The 23,324-nt window shown below is 35.9% G+C and overlaps 1 protein-coding gene across 3 annotated transcripts in view; it reads right to left on the minus strand.

The window, feature by feature from the left end:
• The window catches only part of TTC7B (tetratricopeptide repeat domain 7B), a 119,180-nt gene that overhangs the window by 46,711 nt on the left and 49,145 nt on the right, over positions 1–23,324 (minus strand). For 2 of the 3 annotated variants that reach the window (XM_030240255.2, XM_050975343.1), the window contains 7 exons: positions 21,794–21,931; positions 19,518–19,601; positions 18,236–18,340; positions 16,808–16,925; positions 16,560–16,617; positions 12,926–12,998; positions 11,507–11,667 (listed from right to left, as the gene is read on the minus strand). In XM_030240255.2, coding sequence (XP_030096115.1) covers positions 11,507–11,667; positions 12,926–12,998; positions 16,560–16,617; positions 16,808–16,925; positions 18,236–18,340; positions 19,518–19,601; positions 21,794–21,931 — 737 coding nt within the window. The remainder of the gene's footprint in view (positions 1–11,506; positions 11,668–12,925; positions 12,999–16,559; positions 16,618–16,807; positions 16,926–18,235; positions 18,341–19,517; positions 19,602–21,793; positions 21,932–23,324) is intronic. The other variant, XM_050975344.1, reaches the window with a different exon arrangement.

Below are 23,324 nucleotides of genomic sequence, written 5' to 3' on the forward strand. Positions count from 1 at the left end.
ATTTTATGAACATCATTATCTGTTTGTGCCTGTTTGACAATCGGAAGTTTAAATTACTGGCACACGGTGCCAGAGAACCCTTGACATGGGTGAATAGCACTCCATTAAGAAGAACTTAAGAAAAAACAATATTCAAAAAAGAAATTAAGTGTAGAACAATGTGTGTCAGAGATGTAGAATAAATACAACAGATAGGAACAGAAATCTGTTAGGGTCAAATCCTTGGGGAAGGGAAGTAGGTAAAACAGGTTCTTTCAAAGACAGACTAATAGGCTATTTGTTCCAGCAACAAATGTGTTTTCTATGGATGCAGATCTTTAACATAGCTAAAAATAAAGTGAATTGTATCATTTTAGGAGACTAATTACCCAGACACAAAATGAAGAACAACTCAAACTCTTAAGTGGAAAGACTTGGTTATTCTTGGAGCTAATAGCTGATAAATTTATGAAATAGCTACTGAAGCAGCAAATGACTCCATTACTTGAAGACTGTTCTTACTAACTAATGAGGATATTATAAAACAGCTGCTCATAACCTAATCCATACTTTACTGGATTTTTATTTAAAGAAAGAATGAAAAAATCCAAACAGGTTTATAACTAAGTCTTTGAATGTCAGTGACAAATAACCTGATAGCAAAGGTTAGCAAAGACATCCAAGAAGCAGCAGAAGCCTGGTGTTTAACACAAGGATGCTCAAACATTTAAGGATCTGTGTCTCAAGTTGAATGGGTAAAACTCCATGTGTGACTAGCTAATCATTGAGAAGACGTGCAAGTAAGACATCAGAAATGTGCAGGGATCCTATCAAGAACAGCAGGGGACAAAAGAGCAACACAAAAAGCTGCATCTTACGTAAATTAGTAAAAAACAAAGCTAAACTACACATGAATCAGATTATTATATACTAAAGTTGTCTTTTATGGCTTTTTTGTATCAAAGTAGGAAAAAAGAGAAAATGTGTTTACTAAATGGGGATGAATATTAAGAATATTCAGGAATGAAGCCCCAACCTTCACCATAATCTTTACCTATGCTGTCTGAGATATGAAAACTATGACAAATAGGGAACAAGAACAATTTAGGGATGACTAAAGTAAAGGCAGTAAAAAACAGTCCATTTCTCAGAATTATGGAAACAACGACACATAGGACTGTCCTTTCTAAAGTAAAACTTCAAAGATAATATCACCTCAGGAATGAGTGGGGAACAGCATCTATATTGCCAATGATTTTGTCAGGAGGGAAGGAGCATTAAACAACGTGTGTAACCATTATTCCAAACCAGAGCTGCCTATCAGCTGGGCTCATCAAGGTAAGACAGCTGGGAAGAGGCCAGATGCAATTCAGGGACTACTCATTGGAACAGAAGGAGAAAGACACAGTGGCATTGTACAATATCCCAGTGAGAGCACACCTGGAATGTTATATGGAATTCTCATTGTAACAGCTAAAAAACCCACACACTTGAGGAATTTCAAACTGGAGTGGCTGCACAGAAAGGCTGTGAGGGTGATCCATTTACTGGAAACTACAGAGTACAAAAAATACTTCATTTAGTCAGTCTAGCAGGAAAAAAAAACCAAGAAGAAGTACAAATTCTTTCTGCAAATACAGATGAGACAAGCAGCAGGAAGGGAAAAAAACTATTTATCTAGAGGAAATTGTTTCCACAAAAACAAGTATATCTAAAGGCCATTCAGGTTATTAAAACACTAAGGGTGGGAATCAGGTCTCCTAATTTATAATGAGGTTGTAGAAAAGACTGCTTCCTCACAGTTTGTTTTGTTTTCACTACAGAAGACGTTGTGCAAATAACCTAACTTCTTAAAACACAACTGGTAAATTCATGAAAAATATTAGGACCACTATAATAATGGGGCCTTGTACCATCTAAGGTTCTTGCTACTGCTTTATTGCCTAATCAGTGCAAACTAATCTATTAATCCATGATTTGAAGCTTTCTTTACCATCCAACCAGTGTAATTTACAGCAAAGACCTTATTAATCTCCAAAATAGAATTGTTGTTTTAATTCTCATCCAGTCCGTTTCACTTTTTGAAAATGCTGCAACCACCCCAATTTTCTTCCATAGCAACTCTCTCACAATGTCAGGAGATCAAGAGAAGTTAATTGGTCCAATACTGGCTTAAACTATGGAAGGTATTTCCAATCTGTTGAATGAAACAAAAATTTGAAGTATGGAAGACTGAGCTCTGCTGTGTGACAAGTAACATTACTAATACTGAAAACTCTTGGTTATGCCAGTGAACAGATACTGCTCCCTTCAAGCATCATTTTAAAACCTGCTTTTGGCATCAAGTCAGCAATTTCCATAAGCTGCTGTGCACTGAAAGAGCACAATGGCTTGGATCAGCCATAGTTGGATATCTGTATTTAATACACTACTGCATGATGAGACCTGCCTTACATTCTGTGATCCTTTCTTCAAATCAAGCAATGTGACACACTCTGATGCTCCCCCCAGACCTGCCTGCTACAGCCCTGTCACTCAATGCAGTAGTAATCAGGAATCTCCCTGAAGTCCCTCAGACTAAGCAACATCCTACAGGAAACTTACAGTTCCACTAGACTTCTTCTGAAGAGTCCATATCGTCATATCCTGATCAAAACTGATCAGAATGCTCTATTTTCAGTTAGTGTTGGAAGCAAATTTCATTATTATTCTCTTATTATACAAATTATTTACATTGTTCAGAGCTTGAAGAAAATAAAAAAAGAGTTGTATACAACACTTGAAAGTATGCACATTGAAAATTATAGTGCAAAGCACCAGAAGACTTGCTGGAAAACCTAAGAACCACCCTAGGAAAATAAAATTTAAAAGAATGCATCAAATCTCCTTGCTTAGAATGCAGGATTAAAATTACAACTACTGTGGTTTATGTTTAACCTACTTGGAGTAAACTTAGTAAGTTTTAAGAGAACCTTTTTAAATAATTGAAGTGTTTGCTGAGAGTAACTTCAGCTAACAGTATTTTTTACATGACAATCAATTATTAAAAATGTTAGGAAATAATTAATATACTGGCAGTCCCATAAATATGGGTACAAGCAACAAACAAGCCACAAAAAGTATCAAACAACAGTCTGATCTCCCAGAAAACCACATCAATTTGTACAATAGCTTAACTAGAATAATAAACTCTATATATCATCAATTCTGATATACAGCCTGTTACTTACAAGAGCATAAAAGAAAGGTGGCAAATACCAGTTCTGTGTGGAATTAGATAATACTTCATTTTTCACATTTAAGTGCTTATTTGATATATCCCACAACTTCAAATCCTCCAATGCTGGAAGAATTCAAAAGAAGTTCTGGCTTTAAAATCAAGCACTATATTAAAAAAGCAAAGAAAACCCCCTAAAAAAAAAGCACCCACAAAAACTATCAAACAAACAACACCCCCAGCCCCAAAAACCCCCTCACCAAGTCTAATCTTATGACTTGTAAAATCTTAGATTAACTAATTTGACACTAATTCTTCACTTAAAAAAAAAATCACAAAAAGGATGATGCAGAATGTAATGCTAAAGATACTGAACTCTGAAAATCAACTCTTTTTTAACAGACAATGTAGGCCTCAGAATATCTGAATTTAAGGGAAAAAAGAAATATGGTGATGTAGAGCTTACATTCACCTGCATACTCCATACAGTTTGATGTCAATTCTGTAACAAACCATGATAGTGTCAACTGCTTGTGCAAATTACAGTAGGTTAACTTTAGGACCCCACAGAATAATTGGTGGGAAAGCAGTACACAGAATACACAAAATTAAGATGGAACAAATATTATTCCAAAATTGATTATTTGCAAGAATATAAATCTACTGACCTTTTTAGATAAAGTGTTAGCAATCCTTACACTCAACAATTCCATACATAGGAAAGCTTGTGATGATTGACAGGAACCATAAGAAATGAGCAAGTAGGAGGGAAGCCAAACCTTGGCATGGTCAGTTTTCTCTGTGTCAGTACATGCTGTGAGCAAGTGCCCTTCTAAAATCCTTGTAATTACTCATAAATTAATAGTTTAAAAGAAAAAAGCTAAAATTAGAAGAAAATCCTGAAGTTCCCAGTATTTATGTCATTCACAATCCAGATTTTGACAATAGTTTACTGTCTGCAAGTTGATAGCTTCTTTTAGAAGCAGAAGGTAGGGCTGACTGCCTTAAAATTCTTCACTTAAAAATTTCAATTGAATCCAACAGGACTCTAATTTACATGTAATATACCCCCTCATGTAAAGATCCTTATAAAACACAGTAGGAAACTTCATGAAGAAACTGTTCAGCAGCATGGCTTAATAGCTGTCAGGCCAAATTTCTTTTTAAAAATGAAATATATAAGTACTGGAACAAATACAGCCTTTGCAATCTATATGGGGAAACACATCCTAAAAATAACTAACCAAGAGGCAAATAAGAATGCCAGCAAACAGGTAGTTGAATCAAAGTCCCCAGTGAAGCAATTATGCTCAGAGTAATTAACACAACCCTTCCCCCAGAGATGCAGGTGCTTCTCTGTATAACAATGTAATAAATATTATTGAAATAGTTTGTGCAGTTCTGGCTCATATGTGATGAAAACTGGCTACAGTGCAAGGCATAACTGAAAGGCTGGAGAACATGCCCTTACTGCCAGCAAGTACCACGATGTTCTTATCAGAAAGGATGTAGGGAGGTGGTCTTCTTACAAAAGCTACCACCAAGAGAATGGAGGCACCAGGATTGCAGAGGGATTAGCAAATTATGGTATAAAAACCAATGGCTGGAAAGAAACCAAAAAGAGATCAATTGAAATTAAAAACAAAAATGCAGTCTTAATGAAGAGTGCAACTCCAACACTGAAATTACCCCATGATACAATGGTTTCTCCATGTTTTGATGTGTTCCTATCAAGACTGAAGTTCTCTGGAAGGGATGCTTTAGCTAAATCTACAGTAATATAAAAAGTAAAGCAAATGTAGGAACTTCTAATTTAGACAGTCAAGGGGTTTAAGATTTGATCCTCCTGGCCTCAAACTATTAATTCAAGCATCCAGTTTTGACAGCTGTCCCTTTAACATTTGCTGTAAAAAGCTTACAGCTAACTTCACATTACTCCACTCCCAAATACCTGCATCATCAGCAAAACACAAAATGACACAATTGTAAAAATTTACTCTACAGGGAGAATGACAACACAAAACTGGACAGACTATGAAAGACACATAGATTTATAACAGATGTATTTATGCATCCAGTGATCTTAGATGCAGCTGTGATAATCAAAGTACAGGAAGACACTTATAGAGGTGTCTTCTGCAATTGCAAAGCGAGCTGCTGCACAGCCAGTCTACTCCATGTTGAGTATTCAAGGAAAGTTCTATTATCAGGAAAGACTAAAGAGTTCATTATAAAAGATGAAAAATCATCATTTGTAAGTACCTTGAAATCACTAAATGCCCAACACTGGCAATAGGAGGTCCAGCAAACAAATCTACTTTTTTAAAATCTCCAGGAAAGCATTTCGCTTAATTAAAAATAAATCTCCTAAACTGTTTCTCAGTCAATCACCAAACCTTCTCCAACACTGGCTGCACAGATCCCAGTACTGGGAAAGCCATTTACACACAGAAACATGGATTAAGTAAAAGTAGGCTGCTCAGACTGCTGTTTGAAGCATGACTCTCAAAAAAACATAAGAAGCAACAAAACCAGCCCTCCAGCCCCAAAATAACACAATGATGTGAAAATCATGAATAGGTACATTTGGTATCCATTGGAGGCCTTCCTTGCACCCTATTATTCCCCATTTATTTGTTCCCACAGCAGTCAGACCTGTGATTTTTGGTGCAGTGTTTGTATACTGTATTCCATATTATGAACTCAATGTCCTTAAGAAAATGTAGATCTCTAAACTATAATGAAGATAGTTTCTGACTAAAGCCAGAACAAATTAGTTATACTTGAAAACTTTTTGTTTGCCTGCCTTGAATTCCCTGCAGCATCCAGCTCATGATCCAAACTGGGACTCTTTCAATCAAGTTTCAAAGAATCTACAGCCTAGCAAACATAATTCAGGGGTAAGACCCTGAGGCAAATGACCAATTTGTTATATAAAGTAATATCTACCTATCAACAATGTCTTTTTTAATGGACCATTCAGTAAAAGCATATAACAACAACCAAAGGGGAAGAGGGATGGGGGAGTGAGATAGAAGAGCCCAGGATAAAAGGAAAAAACATAAGCAAATGATACTGTGTTTTATCACTTACAGAAAAACCATTCCTGAGAACTAATTCATTTAACTCTCAATATAAACAGGATCAAAATTGAATGAATTTGAAAATTCATGTTGTCAAATATTGACATCACTACTTCTTGTCCAATCTTATATTATCACCCTATCCTCAAATAATTCCCAGTGCTCTATTTATCAAGGGAAAAAACCCACAAAAGCACAAGTTTTACCAGCACCACACACTGCAGTGCAACTACAACTGACCTTGGGAAAGCAGAACAGGGTAGCCTGCTTCCTTCAGTTGATTAATATCTTCCTGTCCCACAAAACATTATGTGTATATGTATAATCCAACACTGCCTGTACCAACCAGTTCTTTTTTATGCCTACCTGGACATCTCCAAGAAGGAAACAAGTTTTTTACTCACTGAATTGAGAGGAATGTCAAAAGGTCCTGTGATTCTGGAAAGTTTAATGCAGCTCAAAAGAGCCCTTGAAGGTCAGGAAGGAAAAGATTAAATAGTTTTCAGAGGAATGACATATTGGCCTGATGCTTCTGTGAAATATTCTTGGAAGAAAGAAAATTTCCATCACACTTCAAGAAATGTAAATGTTTAAACTGTGAACTAAGTCTTCAGTTGTCTTCAAACCTGTTACCATATGCCTTTCCTTTTTGAGTGTACTTAACATTAAAATAACATACTTGCACTCCTCAAATAACCCATCTGCTGTTCCCTACTTCTGCTACCTTAAAAGCCTGTCAGCTGCTATCCATTGCAGTTCTAATTTTTAGCATAAAATTAGCAATTTACTATTTATTTTGCCTAATTTCACTAATTGTAGGCATTATATTTGTATTTAAGTGCCCCATCACTTGAAATATTAAGGGAACCCCAAACAGTTAAGATCAAGAAAACAATATCCCAAGTACTTCACTAGGAAACCTGACTCCATCTCTCTTGACTGAGATTAATTATGTTTTAAACTACATAAAAATATATGTATTAATGATGAATTAAAACCAGAAGTGTTGTTTCAAGATTTCACATCATTCAATACACCACTAAGATATAAGTTCCTTGTAACAAGCAGATAAAAGCAAGAGGGGCTATTGTGAATGAGGCTGCTCAGGTAATTGCACATGCACGATTTTTATTGTATCACAAGCCCAATATGAACCACTGCAACACAACCACCACTATCTTGCATCACCCTGAATACACCCTCAGACTGGAATGGACACCTCTGGGACTGATTACACACTCAGAGTGGAAAACCACTGGATTAATAGAAATAAAACTCAAGGGAAAATCCAAGCAACTGAGACCTGAAGTCCTGCCCAGGGCTAAGGACTTTAGCAATTTAGGATCTATTGTGGCTCCTTCCTGCCTAGTCTCTCATTCAGGGCAGTGCATCCTTGCTTCTGTTCCAGGAGGAGAAAGGGATCCTCTCACTCAGCTTCCCACATAGTTTGATGGTTAGGACTCTGAGCTGCATCATTTGTGGGTTAAAATCCTGTCAAGCTGGAAAACTGAATTTCATATTTCTACTACTGGGACAAGCTCTCTAATGAAAGGAGAAAACCCTTAACTTTCAATTAATTCAAACAAAGTAGCACCTGATTGGGATTACCTATTCAGGTTTATCAGTGCTGGCACCTTATTCCCACCCATCTCAGTATTGATACTGAGTACAGTACTCATACTTTTCAGTATCTTGTTCAATAATCTTTTGTCTAGAGATCTTTTTGTCACTAGATTAAAGCATGCTTGGATTGCAGGAGGCTTCAAAGATTAGCCAGCATTTAAAAGGAGATTGATTATATTCACACAGCTGATTTCTTTATAAATGGAGTGGCTACAACCTAGCAATTTAAGCCTACAAGGAGTTTGAAAAAATAGTGCTATAAATATTCAGCATATACCTTTCTTTTTAGTATCTCTGAAAAAAAGTTACTACAAATATATTTCACTTTTACAGGTTTCTTGGATTTTTGCCAATAGTTTTCCCAATACCTATTCAGATCTCAGAGCAAACTGCACATTTATGCTGCCAATATAATGAATATAGGAGGAACAACCAACAACCAATTCAAGGAAAAAAGCTATACCTTGCTGCTAACAGCCCAGGGTGTTTGCTCATTCCTTTCATTCCTTTAGATAATGATTGGACAGAATCCTTTGGCTCTGAAGAATTTACTGACCTAAAAATTTATTGATCTAAGATGCCCAGGGCAAAATCATGATCTGATTGGCCAACTCTCTAGCTTTATAGTGCAGGAAGGTTAACATTAATTGCAGATCCAAAGGTATGCTTGCTGTAAGCTTCAAATATTGAACTTGAACTCCAGGAATGCACCAGGTTTTCAAATGTCAAAAACTGACAGACAACATATTTACTAATTGATTACAACAGAAGAGTGCTGGAAAGGAGCCACTTCTCTGCATTATTCATGGTGTATCCTATGAGCTCCTTGCAACCTCTGGCATTTTACAAAGATGCAGTATTCAACTTGTGAAAATGTAGATTCTTTTTAAAGCAATGCAGAACAAAAAGAACATACAGCTGTGAAGAGAGCAAGAACAGCACTCAGTGCAGCAATGCAATGACAGCATACAGAGGTATGTAGATAGGAATAATGCACAAGAAATGAGAGAAATAAGGAATAACATAAATCACAAGCACTATGCTTTAATATTTCCAGGTATAGATATTTATTACTCTGCAAAGCCATCACAGTATCAATTTGCATAAAGCTGTGGTAAAGTATCCTGACAGAAACACAGAGAATACCAAGAGAACTCTTGTAGTATTTAGCTTACTGGATTGCAGACATAACTGAAATATAAAGCATAAAGACATCTGAAGTGTTTATAAAACCCAATAAAGCATCACAGGTGAATAATGAAATGTTTCAGTGTATCTAAAAATCAGCAAGCTGTAGAGGAACACAAGAGGATCTATTCCAAATTTACTAGGAAATACCAAGAGAATATATTGTTTATAGAAGTTGCAAAATAAGAACATAGATTCAGCCATACAGTAAGCAGTCGTGTTTTGTATTCTATATATACGCACGTACACGGTGTCAACCATTTCAAGAGCATTACATATAGTTTTCAAAAGCTGATAAATCCTTGCAAAAATAACCCAGTTACATGACAGAATCAATCCAAATTTATATTATTGACCAGATGTGCCTGTCTGGCTGTCAGTATCAATTGGAGAGAGCAGACAAGAAATCTCAATCATATTTTGGACTTCTCTGGGAAACTGACAGCACTAAAAACAAGACTCTGAAAGACTTTCTAGAGATACATTTAACTGTTTCACCTTGGATTCTGCAGCATTTGCTACTACATCTGATGGTGATTACTAGTGCCAAGAAATTCCCAGATCTGTACCAGTACACTGTAACACTGTACACTGTATCACCACAGAGTCCCCATTATACAACAGGACCAACAATTTGGAACCACTACTATGGCCTGTATTATATATATATATATATATATACATACATATACATATATATATACACACATACCTTAATAAAAAGATCATTACTGTAATGAACAACTTGGATAACATGTTTAACAGAGTTACAGTATAAACTAGTCTGGAAAAGCCATGAACCACATTTGAAAAACCCATAAATACCTTCTGAATGCTCACAAGAGTATTTTTAAACATTTTACTGAATGGACCCTTGTTCTCCCATTACAACAGAGATTAATATAATAGGGAGTTCTCTTATAACAATAGGGAATTCTGAAAGTACAGTCTCAGAAATACTTCTGGACTATTACTACTCTGAGACACAAAGCAGTTACAGCTACATTATTTACACTGCCACTAAGTGGCAGAAGATGAAATGAGAACAGACAGAAGATGACAGTCAAAGTGCTTTGAACATATTTGTCTTTAACAATAATAGGGTACAAAATTAGGAAGCTGATACTTCAATTGCCTCTCAAACCCTGACTTACTGACAAATCCCTCAGTCCTAAGGAAAGCACAAACAGATTTGAAGAGAAACTACGACACAGTTCTGAAATTGTGAAACATGTAGAGAAGCCCCTGATAAGAACCAAAACAAGGCAGAGGTGTGTAGATAAACTAGGAAGAAGTGAGGTACAGCAAAAGGCAACAAAAGCCACTGCACAGAACTGCCTGCAAGCCACAGAAGTTCTAACAAGAGGTGGTATCAACAGAGGTCCTGGTCAGACTTGTGAGGGAAAAGGCAACAGTACCTTATAGACAGTCAAATGGAACATGAAATGTCAAGGAACATGAAGGGAAATCCCCAGAGTTTCCATTTTCAAGTGAATAATACTTAAAGAAATCATGTTTTGCTGGTAGACTGATATAATAACAATTTATGATATAGGCTGGTCATTTAGAAGTTAACAACGAGGTAATTTTAAAAAAATATAAGCATGCAGGATATGTGTAATATTATGGATTACAACCTTAGTGACAGCTGGTAAAGCACCAAAGTGGAAGACTGGAAGTTAATGAGTTAATGGAAGCTGTCCCTGAGATATTTTCCTATAAAGAATTTTATTTAGTTTTCATAAGAAATTAAATTTTAAAAACCCAACCAACTGAAAAAAAAAAACCCAACCAAAAAAAAACCCTTACAAAAGTAAAAAATCCAAATGTATGTTAAGAGGTACTTAACCTGAAAAATAAACAGAAGGAATTATTTCTTGCTTAAACAAGAGAACATTTAGCAAACATGCTTCTTCCCTGTTCACTTATGTAGTTGTCCATCAGCCAACTTCAGATGACTGTTATTATCTAAGCAAATGAGGAGATCCTCTGTTTTATGATGTATTTTACAAAACAGATTCCATACAATATCCATAGAGTTATCTGTAAAATGAGATAAATCTAGCCTAGCTTATAGTAAAGTCCTGTTTATACTTCTTGCAATATTGCATAAAAATAAAAGACACAAATATAGTACAAAGCATGCAACAGGGAGAATTTATTTACACAGATGGCGTAGAAAAAAGCAAAATAAGATCAACTATCCAGTTCTAACCTCCCTTCCAAAACAAATCCTTTACCACTGTTTAACAAGCCTTTAATAAGCAGACTTGCAATAAATGGGCAGGAAAGAAGACTGCTGGAAAAAAAAATTGACCCATCTTCAAATCCATCCCCTATTGAAATGAATGAGATGAGAATCCAGGAAAAATAAATATGAGAGAAAGCACAGAAAGGAAACAAGACATTCACTCACATAAAATTTTCTGGATATTCACTCAAGGCCATATCAATGATATTCAAAGCATCATGATAGTGTTTCTGGGCTGATAGCAAGAGTGCAAGAAGATGAAGAGAGTTGGCATCATCTCCTTGTAGCTGCAGAGCCTGACGAACATAACCCAAAGCTTCTGGTATCTGATTAAAAAAAATAAAATAAAAAAAAGGCAGAAAAAGAAAGCACCACTATTAGAAGTATTGCCTTTTACTTGATTGACATCCATAAAAATTTCAAAATGCTCATTTAGGTAACATGTAGGATTCTATTCACTCCTGCAAGACACTACTCAGAAGTTTAAAATGGACCTGATGCTCTACAGTGTACACTGAAAATTAAATAATATGTTAACTCTGGAAAGTAAGATGAATGTTTTTATAAAACAATTACCTTCAGCCCTTTAAAATATTCTCTTTCCAGTCCTAGCTGTATTTCTATATGATTCTGAAAATATTTTAATTGCAATGCTTAACTGAAATGTACAGCAACAGTAACTTTTCTTTATGTAGAATTTCATGGTCTCCTCAGCTGCCTGTGTTTTTGGTCAGAGTAAGAACAGTAAGTGTTAAAACTCAGAAATTTAATTAAGCAACACAAGTATTTTGGAATTCAGAATGTACAGAGTCATAGCCTGCTCCTCAAAAAATTTTGTGCTAGTAAAGTGACAATCAATTCCACTCTAAAGTGACATAGTCCAAGTTCTGTGCTACTCATTAGCAATGAAAAGTAGTCACTAGAGAATGTAAACAACTGTGCTCAGGGCTACTTTGTGCAATAAACACGACATAGAAGACACTTACCATGATATACAGAAGGCAGTTCCACATTATCCAAATCCATCTGATGAATGGTAGAATGCCTTACATGTAACAGCTGTACAAGCTGGACTAAGCTCTGATCTCTTTTACAGTGATAAAACATTTTCCAGTTTTCTTAAACACTTCTTTATAATTTTGTCCACAAGAACCAAGCCTCACACAGGTATTCAGGATGGGCACAGATATTAGCAGGTACTCAAGAGTTAAGCACTGCAAAGATCATTAAATACTGGATTCAAGAGCTTCCCTCTCTAGGATCTGAACAGAGATTACACAGAATACGTAAAAACACCTTAAAAACTGACTTTTTTTCTCTGTCTGGCAACATAAATGCTGAAGTAAGTGGTATTACTTCTGTCGTATTTCTGATCCTAGAGCTGGAAATAATGGCAGAATTCTGGAGAACTGCATAAGACTGAAGGGGTTTGGAGAGAGTATTTCAAGGTTTTTTCCATATATGTGAATATGTGCACAAGGAAAACCAGGTTTTTACTGAGGAAATCTTCATCTCTATTCATCAACAGATACAAATTCTAATCTTTGTATGACAGCATGATGCTGCACTTTTAAAACAACTAACCTGTCTGGAAATGGCAAGCTGCAGTGCCAAGTAAAATGCTGCCAAATGATCTGTTGGAGACAAACTGTGAGCCCTTCAAAACAAAGAAACAAAACAAAAATTAATTTTCCCCCTGTTCAGACAGATTAGACATACCCATAAATGCATATACATTCATTTATTTATATTCAGATCTCTTCACTGCATGTATACTCATATTTTGATATAGGTGATGTTCATTTCACCAACTTTTCTTATGCTTTTCAATCATCCTTGATTTAAAGGAAGCACCTTTGGACATAAAAAGTCATTTTCAATAGAAAATAATTATGTCATTTCTGCTTAAATCTTAAAATAAATCTTTAATACAAAATGATTCTTCAAATAAATTATACTCTTAAGCAAACACTAGGTGTCGTTACTTAGAATATTTATAAGAAAAATTCATTTAACAAAGTTTTCTTACAGAAGAAAAAGGGGAAAAATAATTCAAACATGAATTCCCCTTGGGAAGGCATGAACATCATGCCTTGAAAGAGATGAATAATATCAACTTTTTTACACCTTTTAAAAAATTTTGTTTGTTATCTTCTTTTTAATATTTTGTCAAATACACACTCTGAGTCTTAGTCATTTTACTATCCCATGGGAATTGTTCTTGTAATACAGTCTACTATTTCCCCCTGTAATACAATCTTTCTGCTGAAAGGTGAGAGCTTTTTAGCAGGGGGATGCTTGAGCAGGACAAAAAAAAATTATGGCTGTATCCCAAATGATGTAGTAGTAAGTACTGGGCAGGAAGCCTGGGACTATTTTTTTATTTACATTTGTTGCATTCTTTTGACAGAGTCTCATTTATAACTCTAATGTGCAAGAATCATCTTTGGAACATCTAGTGAGTCACTTCCGTTGGGAGGAAGCATCAAAACTGACCTTTAAACCACTAAGGCCACAAAGAACCTTCTGCTTCTGACCTGTGCATTTCTGCCTTCTCAAGTCCAAACACATGTACAGGTCCATTAGCTTAGCAACTACACCCAGGATGTGTCAAAAAAGTTTCAAGTTATTAAGGGACAGCTCCATATTTTGTTAACTTCACCTGTAAATTGGAGACTAGATGCACAGGTAAAGCCTAACAGGGTCCAGGACCAGTCCTTTTTTTAATTTAAATTCACAAATTAAGCAATACTAAACAAGAACAAGAGATTTTTTCTTAGAGAGTACTTCTTCAGTAACCCAAGCTTCAGATAGTAAAAGAATTATTACTATTACTATCTATCTACCATTTGGTGAGTTCTGTGAAATTCCAATTCCCACCAGCCACAGGAAAAGCACTGAAAGTCTACCAAAGTTTAACAACAACAACAACAAAAAAGTTAGTGAAACAAACACCCCCTCGGTACTGCATGAAGAGAGCAAGAGGCACCTTCTTGAATGGCCACCAACACAAACTGGTAAGCCTTGAAATCTGACTCAGGCAAGGGTCCAAAATGTAACTGTATTTCTTCAGGAGCCCTATTTCTTCAGGAATTGGCCCCCTAGGTAGGTGATTTTAAAAATCCACAAAAAAATTTATTGGAAGGAAAAAAAAAAAGGCACATCAAAATACCAAATCCAGTGCAGGCCGTTTGCTTTTTAAATTGGTAGAAGACAGAGAATTTAACTTCCATCTCCTGGAAAACTTTTATTTTTCAGATATGGTAAGATAAAGTAGGCATGAGTGGTGTGCTGGGTGAAAGACAACATAACACGCAACAAAGCAACAACATTTGAACAGATTGAGAAAGAGTAATTCCACAGTGATAAAAAGCTGAATATTGGCATGACCTGGCAATGTGCTCTTACTGGCCAGCAAGCCAACCATGTGTTGAGCTGCATCAAAAGAAATCTGACCACAGGGCAAGGGAGGTGATTCTCCCCTTCTACTCGACACCCATGAGACCCCACCTGGAGAGCTGTGTCCACCTGTGGGGTCCCCAGCATAGGGAGCATGTGGACTTGTCAGAGTAAGTCTAGAGGGGGGCCACCAAAATGACCAGAGGGCTAAAGCACCTCCCTCCTTTTAGAGACAAGCTGAGAGAGTTGGGATCATTCAGCCTGGAGAACAGAAAGCTCAGGAAGATGTACAGCACCTTCCAGTACCTCAAGGGGTCCTACAGGAGAGCTGGAGAGGAAGTTTCTACAAAGGTATGTATGGATAGGAAGAGGGCTAATGTCTTCAAACTGGAAGAGAGTAGTTTAGATTAGCTATTAGGAAGAAATTCTTCACTATGAGGATGGTGAGGCACCAGAACACATCCAGAGAAGTGGTGGATGCCCAATCCCTGGCAGTGTTCAAGGCCAGGCTGAAGATGGCTTTAAGCCATCCAAAAAGTTGACTAAGAATTTTGAGAATCACTATTCTGAACTGGAGAATAGGGTCAGCAGACACTGAACTGGAATGGGTTAGCTTCACACTATGGTCCATTTCACCCCTTGCTGCTTCAAAGAACCCACAAAAGAATTCAATTCACTGTTAGGGTCTCAAAAAGTAGTGAATGCACAGAATTGGTGAAAAATGGTCAGCATACTATTTTTGAAACAGTGATGATTAAGTCAGTAGTGGTAAGAGGGATAAGCAAGGCACTGAGGTATAAACCAAGAGGTAGAAAGTTCAGTTTCAACATGGAAAAAATGCTGTAGTAGTAAAAAAACCTAATTAAAACCACTAAGGAACAGAAGAGCCAAGATATGTTAAAACATATTTACATACAGAGGAATTGGTAAGACGAGGCAGAAAAAAGAAGGACCAACCCATACCAGCCTCACTCTAACGTTACCTGCAAAACACTTTTTCAATCCTATCCCCTCAGATACAAAATCACCACCAAAAAGCCAGGACTTGATTTTCATGTTAATGCACAAACCCATTTCCCTGCATTTCGGCTTATCTCACCAAAGAAGAGTTTTCAAGGGTTTATAAACATAAAAGACATACTTGGATGCTGCAGCACTTTTGCTAGCTTTGCATCATGATTTGTTTCTTCTATAATTAGGGTAGAAATGTCCTCATTCACCTGTTTGTCATTTTGTTTGCAGAGTCCATGAGAATGAACTATGTCATCCCCAATGGCATTGCTTCCAGGTAATGCACTTGGGACATGACATTTGCACTGCCATTGCCTACACTGTTACATTTCCAGATAGAACTATCATTTTCCCCTAGTTTACTACCTCAAAACCTGCACTTCACCCCTCAGCCCCAGCAGCTTGGCCTCAATTATCGATCTGCTTCCACAAAGATAATTGCAAAGGCCTCCTATACAACCTGACCAGTGGACAGCTCTTAGAAACATTATCTCATTGAACCACAGCTCAAAACCTTACATTGTGTGATTTTTCCTACTAGATGAGGATATTTGAGGAAATATTTTATACTAGAGAGCAACACAAAACGTCTTTAAATAAAAGGAAATCCCTAGAAATAAATTTAGGTAATGCTGGCAGAAAATGATGGAAATAAATGCTAAAGAAATACATTCTGTTCTCATGATGGGAAACTCCCAGAGGTGAAGTTGTCATTACACCATCTTTTAAAAGTGTCTCTTTTTAGAACATAATAAAGGCTTTGCACTACATATAGCAGAACAAAATGGAAAGATCAACACCCACTTACCTCTGAAATGCAAGAAGAGCCTTTCTCTGCAAGACCTCTTGCATCCCTCGCAAAGATGCTGAAAAGGATACATTTAATCAGTGATACGAACAATGATGAGATTGCATTCCACACAGTAATTGAAGAAGCTTTAATACATTGACTGAAAAATGGTTGCACACAGAAGATTGAAGGTCTATCATTCTGCCTGGTATCCTTTTTTAGGCAGCATGGGAATTTCCAAGTGTGAATGTTTATTCCTATCTTACCATCAGTAGCCTGCAGACTGTAAGTCAATCCCAATGCCAAGTAGCCTTTTGCTTTGAACTCTGATGTTTTGTCCCCAAGATCGACAACTGCTTTGGCAAACCTTTCAGCTTCTTCCAACTGAAAATATTACAAAACATCCACGTGAGTCTAAAACTAGCTAAATCTTACATTATAATAAGAATTCTCAGAATGCTCAGAATGTATATTATGAACGCTGAACCTGTTAAAATCTCAGCCATGATTGCTTTGAAGGAATACTTCATTTTTCATCAGACTTAGTTTTATTGCTAAATACTGAGTAACAACCACAGATTTTAAACTGAAACACCTATTCCTATGATTGAGAGAAATCTGGCACAAAGCACACTTACTGTGCTTTTGCCTTCTTTCTTCTTTTTTTCTTTATTTAAAAGGTATTTCTAGTCCATATAGTCCATCTACCATTTTTTCACTTTATAAATGGAGTTCTTGACCCATTAACCATTTATTTAGGAAAATCAATCACAAGAACTATGGCTCCTGACCCTGTAAAAAAACAGCATACCATGCAGAACTCTGCTTCAAGTACTGTACTGGTGAATGGATGCAAACTCATAAACAGAGAAACACATAAAAAAAATCCAAGTTTAGCTGCCATGCTAGCACATTATTTAATAATCTAGAAAAAAAAAAAAAACCATTTGAATCCAATCCAGTAACTGTAAATGCTAAGTACAGTAAGCTAGTCCATAGGGACTCAATCCATAGGGAACAATTTACAGAACTAGGATATACCTTCATTAAGGCTGTATTTTGTCAGCCTCAACAAGTCCTGCTTGTGCTACGACACCATTTTCTCAATTTCTGTATGTGACTTTTCCCTTCTCTTTTCTTTCTTTTTCAAATATACTCATTCTTGTAAAAATAACACAAATATCTTGAAAACAACATGATGATCTTTGATCACTTTCATGTTTTTATACAGATAAACCCATTTCAAGTTTATCTAAAATATTCAACTGTCCCTATTACAAATTCATAAACCACAGCTACCTGTAAACATGGTATCACCAGAAGAGTCTCTTGATTGTAAGAGATTACAATCAATGAGATTGCCTCATTATCTTCCAGATAGCAATTTTCCTCTTGCAGAAAATAACCGAAATCAAAGTTGCATTTATGATCTTCCAGTCTTCCAATGTTTCAACTTCCATATATTTTAAGCTATGTCTTAGACCAGTATCAGACTATGCTACCTTGATAAACATAACCTCTGTCAAGTATTTAAAATTAGCCATTCAAACAGGGATGTACACGTGCATGTACAGTCTGTGCTGTGTTTTTAGATATGCCCAAGTGTGTTCAGTCACTGTGCAAAAGTACTTGCTACATCTCTAAATCACGATTTTAGTAGAGGTCTTGCTCAGAAGACAGAGGGCAGAGCTTACCCAGTGCAGAGATCCCATGCAGAGCTTTGCAGCAAGGAGCGGAATCGTTGCATCATCTGGTTTCAAACGTATACATTCCTTCAAGACTTTAACAGCTCGAGCAGACTGTTTAAAACATTTTCCATTTAAATTACTAAAAACATACATGTGTTTCACAGATAGATGATTCCTATTTCCACCATTTACTTTATTTTTCCTTTGTGAAAGAGACATTACTACACATTTTGTTGACAATTGGTCAAAGCTCCTCAAGCCAGTGAAAGACAAGACTTTAGGCACTGCTATTGTTATTTAACTCCTACAAACTTTCATTAAGCATCCCTAGAAGAATGCAATTCCAATGGTTCACAATTCAGTTTTGAGATGCATCTAAAACTTTGCTAGGCCAGTAAACTTACAGCATTTGAGCCAGACAAACGAAAGAGGAGTGGGACAGCATTTTCTAAGCAAGCAGAGTTTTGGTGTTCTTTGGGAGTTAAAACAGCACACAGGAATAGGTCTGATATAAGACAAAATGGCATTGCTCCTCTCTTTTTTTAACTTATTTGGTTCCATCCAATCACAGTTTGTAAGATAACTCAAAGTAAATAGAGCTGGATGAAAAACCAAGCCTCTTCAGAACCTACGTGCTGCTAAAATATTTCCTAAGGAAAATATATTCCTTTCCCCCATTCTGAAAATAAGCAAAATATCCCATTGAAAATTAAACATTAGAAAATTAGTTGTTTACATTACATGACGAATGTATTTTCTGTAACATGACAGCAAAAAGCAAAAATAATAGAGAATTGCATCTAAAAGCTTAAGTTCCTGGTTTATATAAAATTTTTAAAAAATTCATTAGTTGCACAGAATGCACAGTCTCAAAGGCAGCAATATTAAAGAAGATAAAGTCAGAAATTTCCAAAGGGGAAAAAAAAAAAGAAGAGCATCACGAATCAGCATTAATTTGTACCTAAGTATAAAATAAATTAAGTCATCAAAAGTACACTTAACCAAGTTTTACAGGATAATAGGATCTGGTATAATTCACTGCTTGCAATCAAGCAGCTTATTTTAGGATTATTGGCAAGATAGTTGTTATCATCATCTAAGTTACAAACTATTCAAATAACAACATTCTTTGTACAGCACTGAGAATAAATTCAGGAGTACAGCATACTTATTTGATTCAAGGACAAGAATTATTTTCAAAAACACTACAGATGAAAATTATGGAAGCGCTAAACATTGTTATCAAACGCCATCAATACAAGAATTATATGAAAAAATTTAGACTTACTTTTCCTGCTGCCATCAAGGACAATGCAAACTGATACCAGAGATGGAACTCTTCAAATGCAAACTTCATGGCTCTTTCTAAACACTAAATATGGAGGGGGTGGGTGGGAATTGTTATTTAAGCTCATGTTCTTCAACTATTTACAAGACACACTAGTATTAAGATTTTTTATAGACTCTTATCTAACATACATGTAATAAAAAATTATTTTTTTTTAATCACATACATGAAAATAGCTGCCAGATTCTATATGGAAAATAATTTCACAGGTCTGGAAGACATCTCTTCTTGGAGGACACTTACAAGCTCAATAACATGCATCCTACAGAGCTTAAAATGAACTTGATTACAACCAGAGTACTACTGTTTAGGAAATAATTGACAGTATAAAGTTCCTTCATCTGGTTGAAGCTACCCTAAGAAACGGAGAGCCCATTATATAAAAACTTGATAAAAATATGAGTCTTTTTCAGTTAAGAACGTGACTTTGCATTAGAACAGTTTAACAAGGATGAGACAGATTTTTGATCATTTCATATTCTTATATAACAACCAATGACTTCTGTCAGTAATGATCTATAGCTAAACCAGAAGGCAGCAATAAGATACTGGAACTGGTGGGTGAATACTATTTCCACAGTTAGAATAATATCCCAATTTTTGATTTAATCTACAACAGCTCCACCAGAGCAATCAAAATCAGCTCAAAGAGAATGAAGCCCTAAAAAATTAAATGCTTATTATATAACTGAACAGAATGTTTTAACTTTTCTGAATGTGTATTTATTACAATACTTCAAATTATAAAAGTTACAGACTATCAGCAGCAGGATTTGAGGGCAGATATCTTCTACTCACTAAACCTGCAATTTTCCCATAAATATAATGGTTCTTTAACATTCTAAAAAATACAAAAAACTCATAACAAAAAGCCCTGCAACAAAACCATCATGACACCAGACAAAATGTAAGAATCAGATTTGGAACCCAGGACTGCTCGATCCCTACCTAGTTGTTAGTCTATATAAATTGTTGCCAGTCACTTAGAGAAAAAAAAAAATCAAAATTTTCAAGGTTTTTTTGTCTCTTTTTCGTTTGGGTTCTTTTAAAAATACTTGTTGACATCTCCTGTTTTGGAAGTTCTAGACTGAAATACATGGACGGCCACCTCTTGCACCTTTAGTGTAACCACCTAAAACTACATGATGGTGATTGTGTCTGCAGAGAAAAGTAAATGGAAATATTCCTGATTAGATTATGTTGTAGGGCTGGTCCTGTGTGAGCTTTGTATTCCTTTGTTCTGTGATACACCTTCCATTGTACTGAGTTAAACTGACTTGCATCCCAACTGGCACCTATGAAGTATTTTCAAGAAAAAGAACACCCAAACTGAGGGCTTAACGTCATGTGAGATGCAGATAAATGGGTGACCATCAACATATACCCGAGAAAAACCAGAGCACTTTTTTTTCATCTTTTTTCTTAATAGAAGTCCTCTTATATGGTAGAGAGAAACCATTTCTCAACAAATCAATTCCTGGGAATGCCTTCATATTGTTTCTGGAGACTAATAATTAATTGTGGTCGGCAACAGTACCCTGCTGCTAGGTGAGCACTGTTTCAGCAGTAGAAAGATCTGCTCTGCCCTACGAGCTGTAGCTGCTCCACAAGCATTAAACTGTTACCAACACTTGGCAGCTTCCTGAAGAAGTTGCCACAAGCAACAAACACAAGCATGTTACATAATGAAACAAACATTGATATAAGTAACACATTTCCCAAAGACCTGAAATTCTTGTTATTAACTTTATTTCCTTTTTATTAACTTCCAAATTATTATAAACTGTAAGGACTATGGATTACCTCAAATATTAAGAAGTGTAAAAGAAAGTTTTCCTCTAAAATCCTTTTTCATTCATTAATAATATTTTTTCTAGGAAATTATATTTATCATTTCTATATCCAGAACCACTTTTATTTTTTGCCATTCCTTCTTGCTCTCTCCATTAAATGTGTACCATTTTAAGCAGATACATGCATTTCTGTGGCATTAAACATTTACCACACTTTCCACACAACTTTTCTTGCTTGGCTACCTCAAGTCACTTATATAAATTTAGACAGTAAACATTTTGGAAGCTACCTCCTGTATTTATAAAGCAGTCAGAATAACAGCATCCTATATTTGTTTCAGCCCTTTCTTACTACCACAATTAACATGATTAACAGAAAACAGCAAAAATGACACAGATGAATATTCACTAGTATCAACAAACCTCTGAAAGCATTTCATACTGGCCTCTTCTTCCCAAGGCTATGGTAAGTAAATCATAGACTACAGATGCACTTTGCAAACTGATGATGCGATCATTCTTGTGTTCTGGTATTCTGCTCAGTACAGCATCCCGGTTAGCCTGAAACACACCACCAAGAAAGAAACCAAGGCAGCTATTACAATTCAAGCAATTTTTTCACTCCAGTTACTACCATCCTGCTCAACCTCACAGTCCTAGTTGCCACAAGGGATACAAAGAGATCTGATACAAATTTATAGATAGAAAGCATTACCAATTTTATATATTAGTGGCAAGATTGATGTTTCTATATGGACCAATTTTAATTACTTTATTCTAATTCCATAATCTAAGTAATGTATTTAAAATTATTGAAGAGTTCTCAGAAAAAAAAAAGAAGGTATATTTTCAATATAAAGAACATACATCTAAGAAAATATCTCTATTTTTTGTGTGCTAGTAAAACATATTAAAATGATCTTCAAGTCCTCTACTCCAGCTTTAGTAAGATAAGGCAATCTACTTTTCTCTTCACATCGTTATGACACTCATCTCACTTGTGAATGGTAACATGCCCAGGATAACCCACTATCACCTTCAGCAGTTACTACTGAGAAGTGAAAACTGATCCTGCTTCTGGGCTTTGGAATCAGGCCATGTTTGCAGTAGGAGTTTGTACTTTCAAACCTGTTTTGTGAAAGTCATGTTGCAAACCCAATTCCTTAAGTAAAGTGTTCCTATTGGGAAGGAAGAAAGCTGAGCTAGAAATGGATTAAATGAATTGACCATGTTCACAGAGAAACCATGTTCAAGAGCAAAGAACAAAATTCAGGTCTCAGAGTAGTTAGTACCTCCCTGAACCACTCAGTGCTTCTCCCATTTTGTGATAAAGGCTCTGAAAACACATTATCTTGCTATCCTATCTATTTCTAGTTTCTTTGGTGTTTAATATTCCCATTGCACGTTGGTACAAATGCTAGTATATCTGGAAGTCTGCAATCAGAAGTCAAAGATACTTCTCTCTCCTTATCCCCCTCTTTATTTTTAACTTCACAGGGCATGGCCCACTTAGCACATTTACTTAAAACCACTAAATTTTAACAGGTAGCTTATTTGCCCCTCTTTCAGATGCAAAAAATTACACACCATAAGGGATAATAAATTTTTTCTCCACTTTAACAGGGTAACATTTTAAGCTCTGAACAAACTCAGTACATCTTTAAAATCAGAATAAATAAATACTGAAAATTTTTTTAAGAGATACATGGAATGTAAAATGTACAGACATCTCAGGAATTATCAACTGAATAATCCAGATCTTAGTTTGAAACAACCACACACACACACACACACAAAGAGATATTTTGCTTTCTTTTGATCAAGAAGTCTTTGGCTTTTACTTTTTCATAAATATTCAGTCAACTTCAAGAACTTCTTTTTAACTCCACCTCTAATCACTGTTTGACTCAGTTCTTTGCAAGTTTTGAACAAGCTGTGAACTAGCACTTCTTGT

The sequence above is a fragment of the Serinus canaria genome, chromosome 5 (assembly GCF_022539315.1).
Source record: "Serinus canaria isolate serCan28SL12 chromosome 5, serCan2020, whole genome shotgun sequence".
Taxonomy (NCBI): domain Eukaryota; kingdom Metazoa; phylum Chordata; class Aves; order Passeriformes; family Fringillidae; genus Serinus; species Serinus canaria.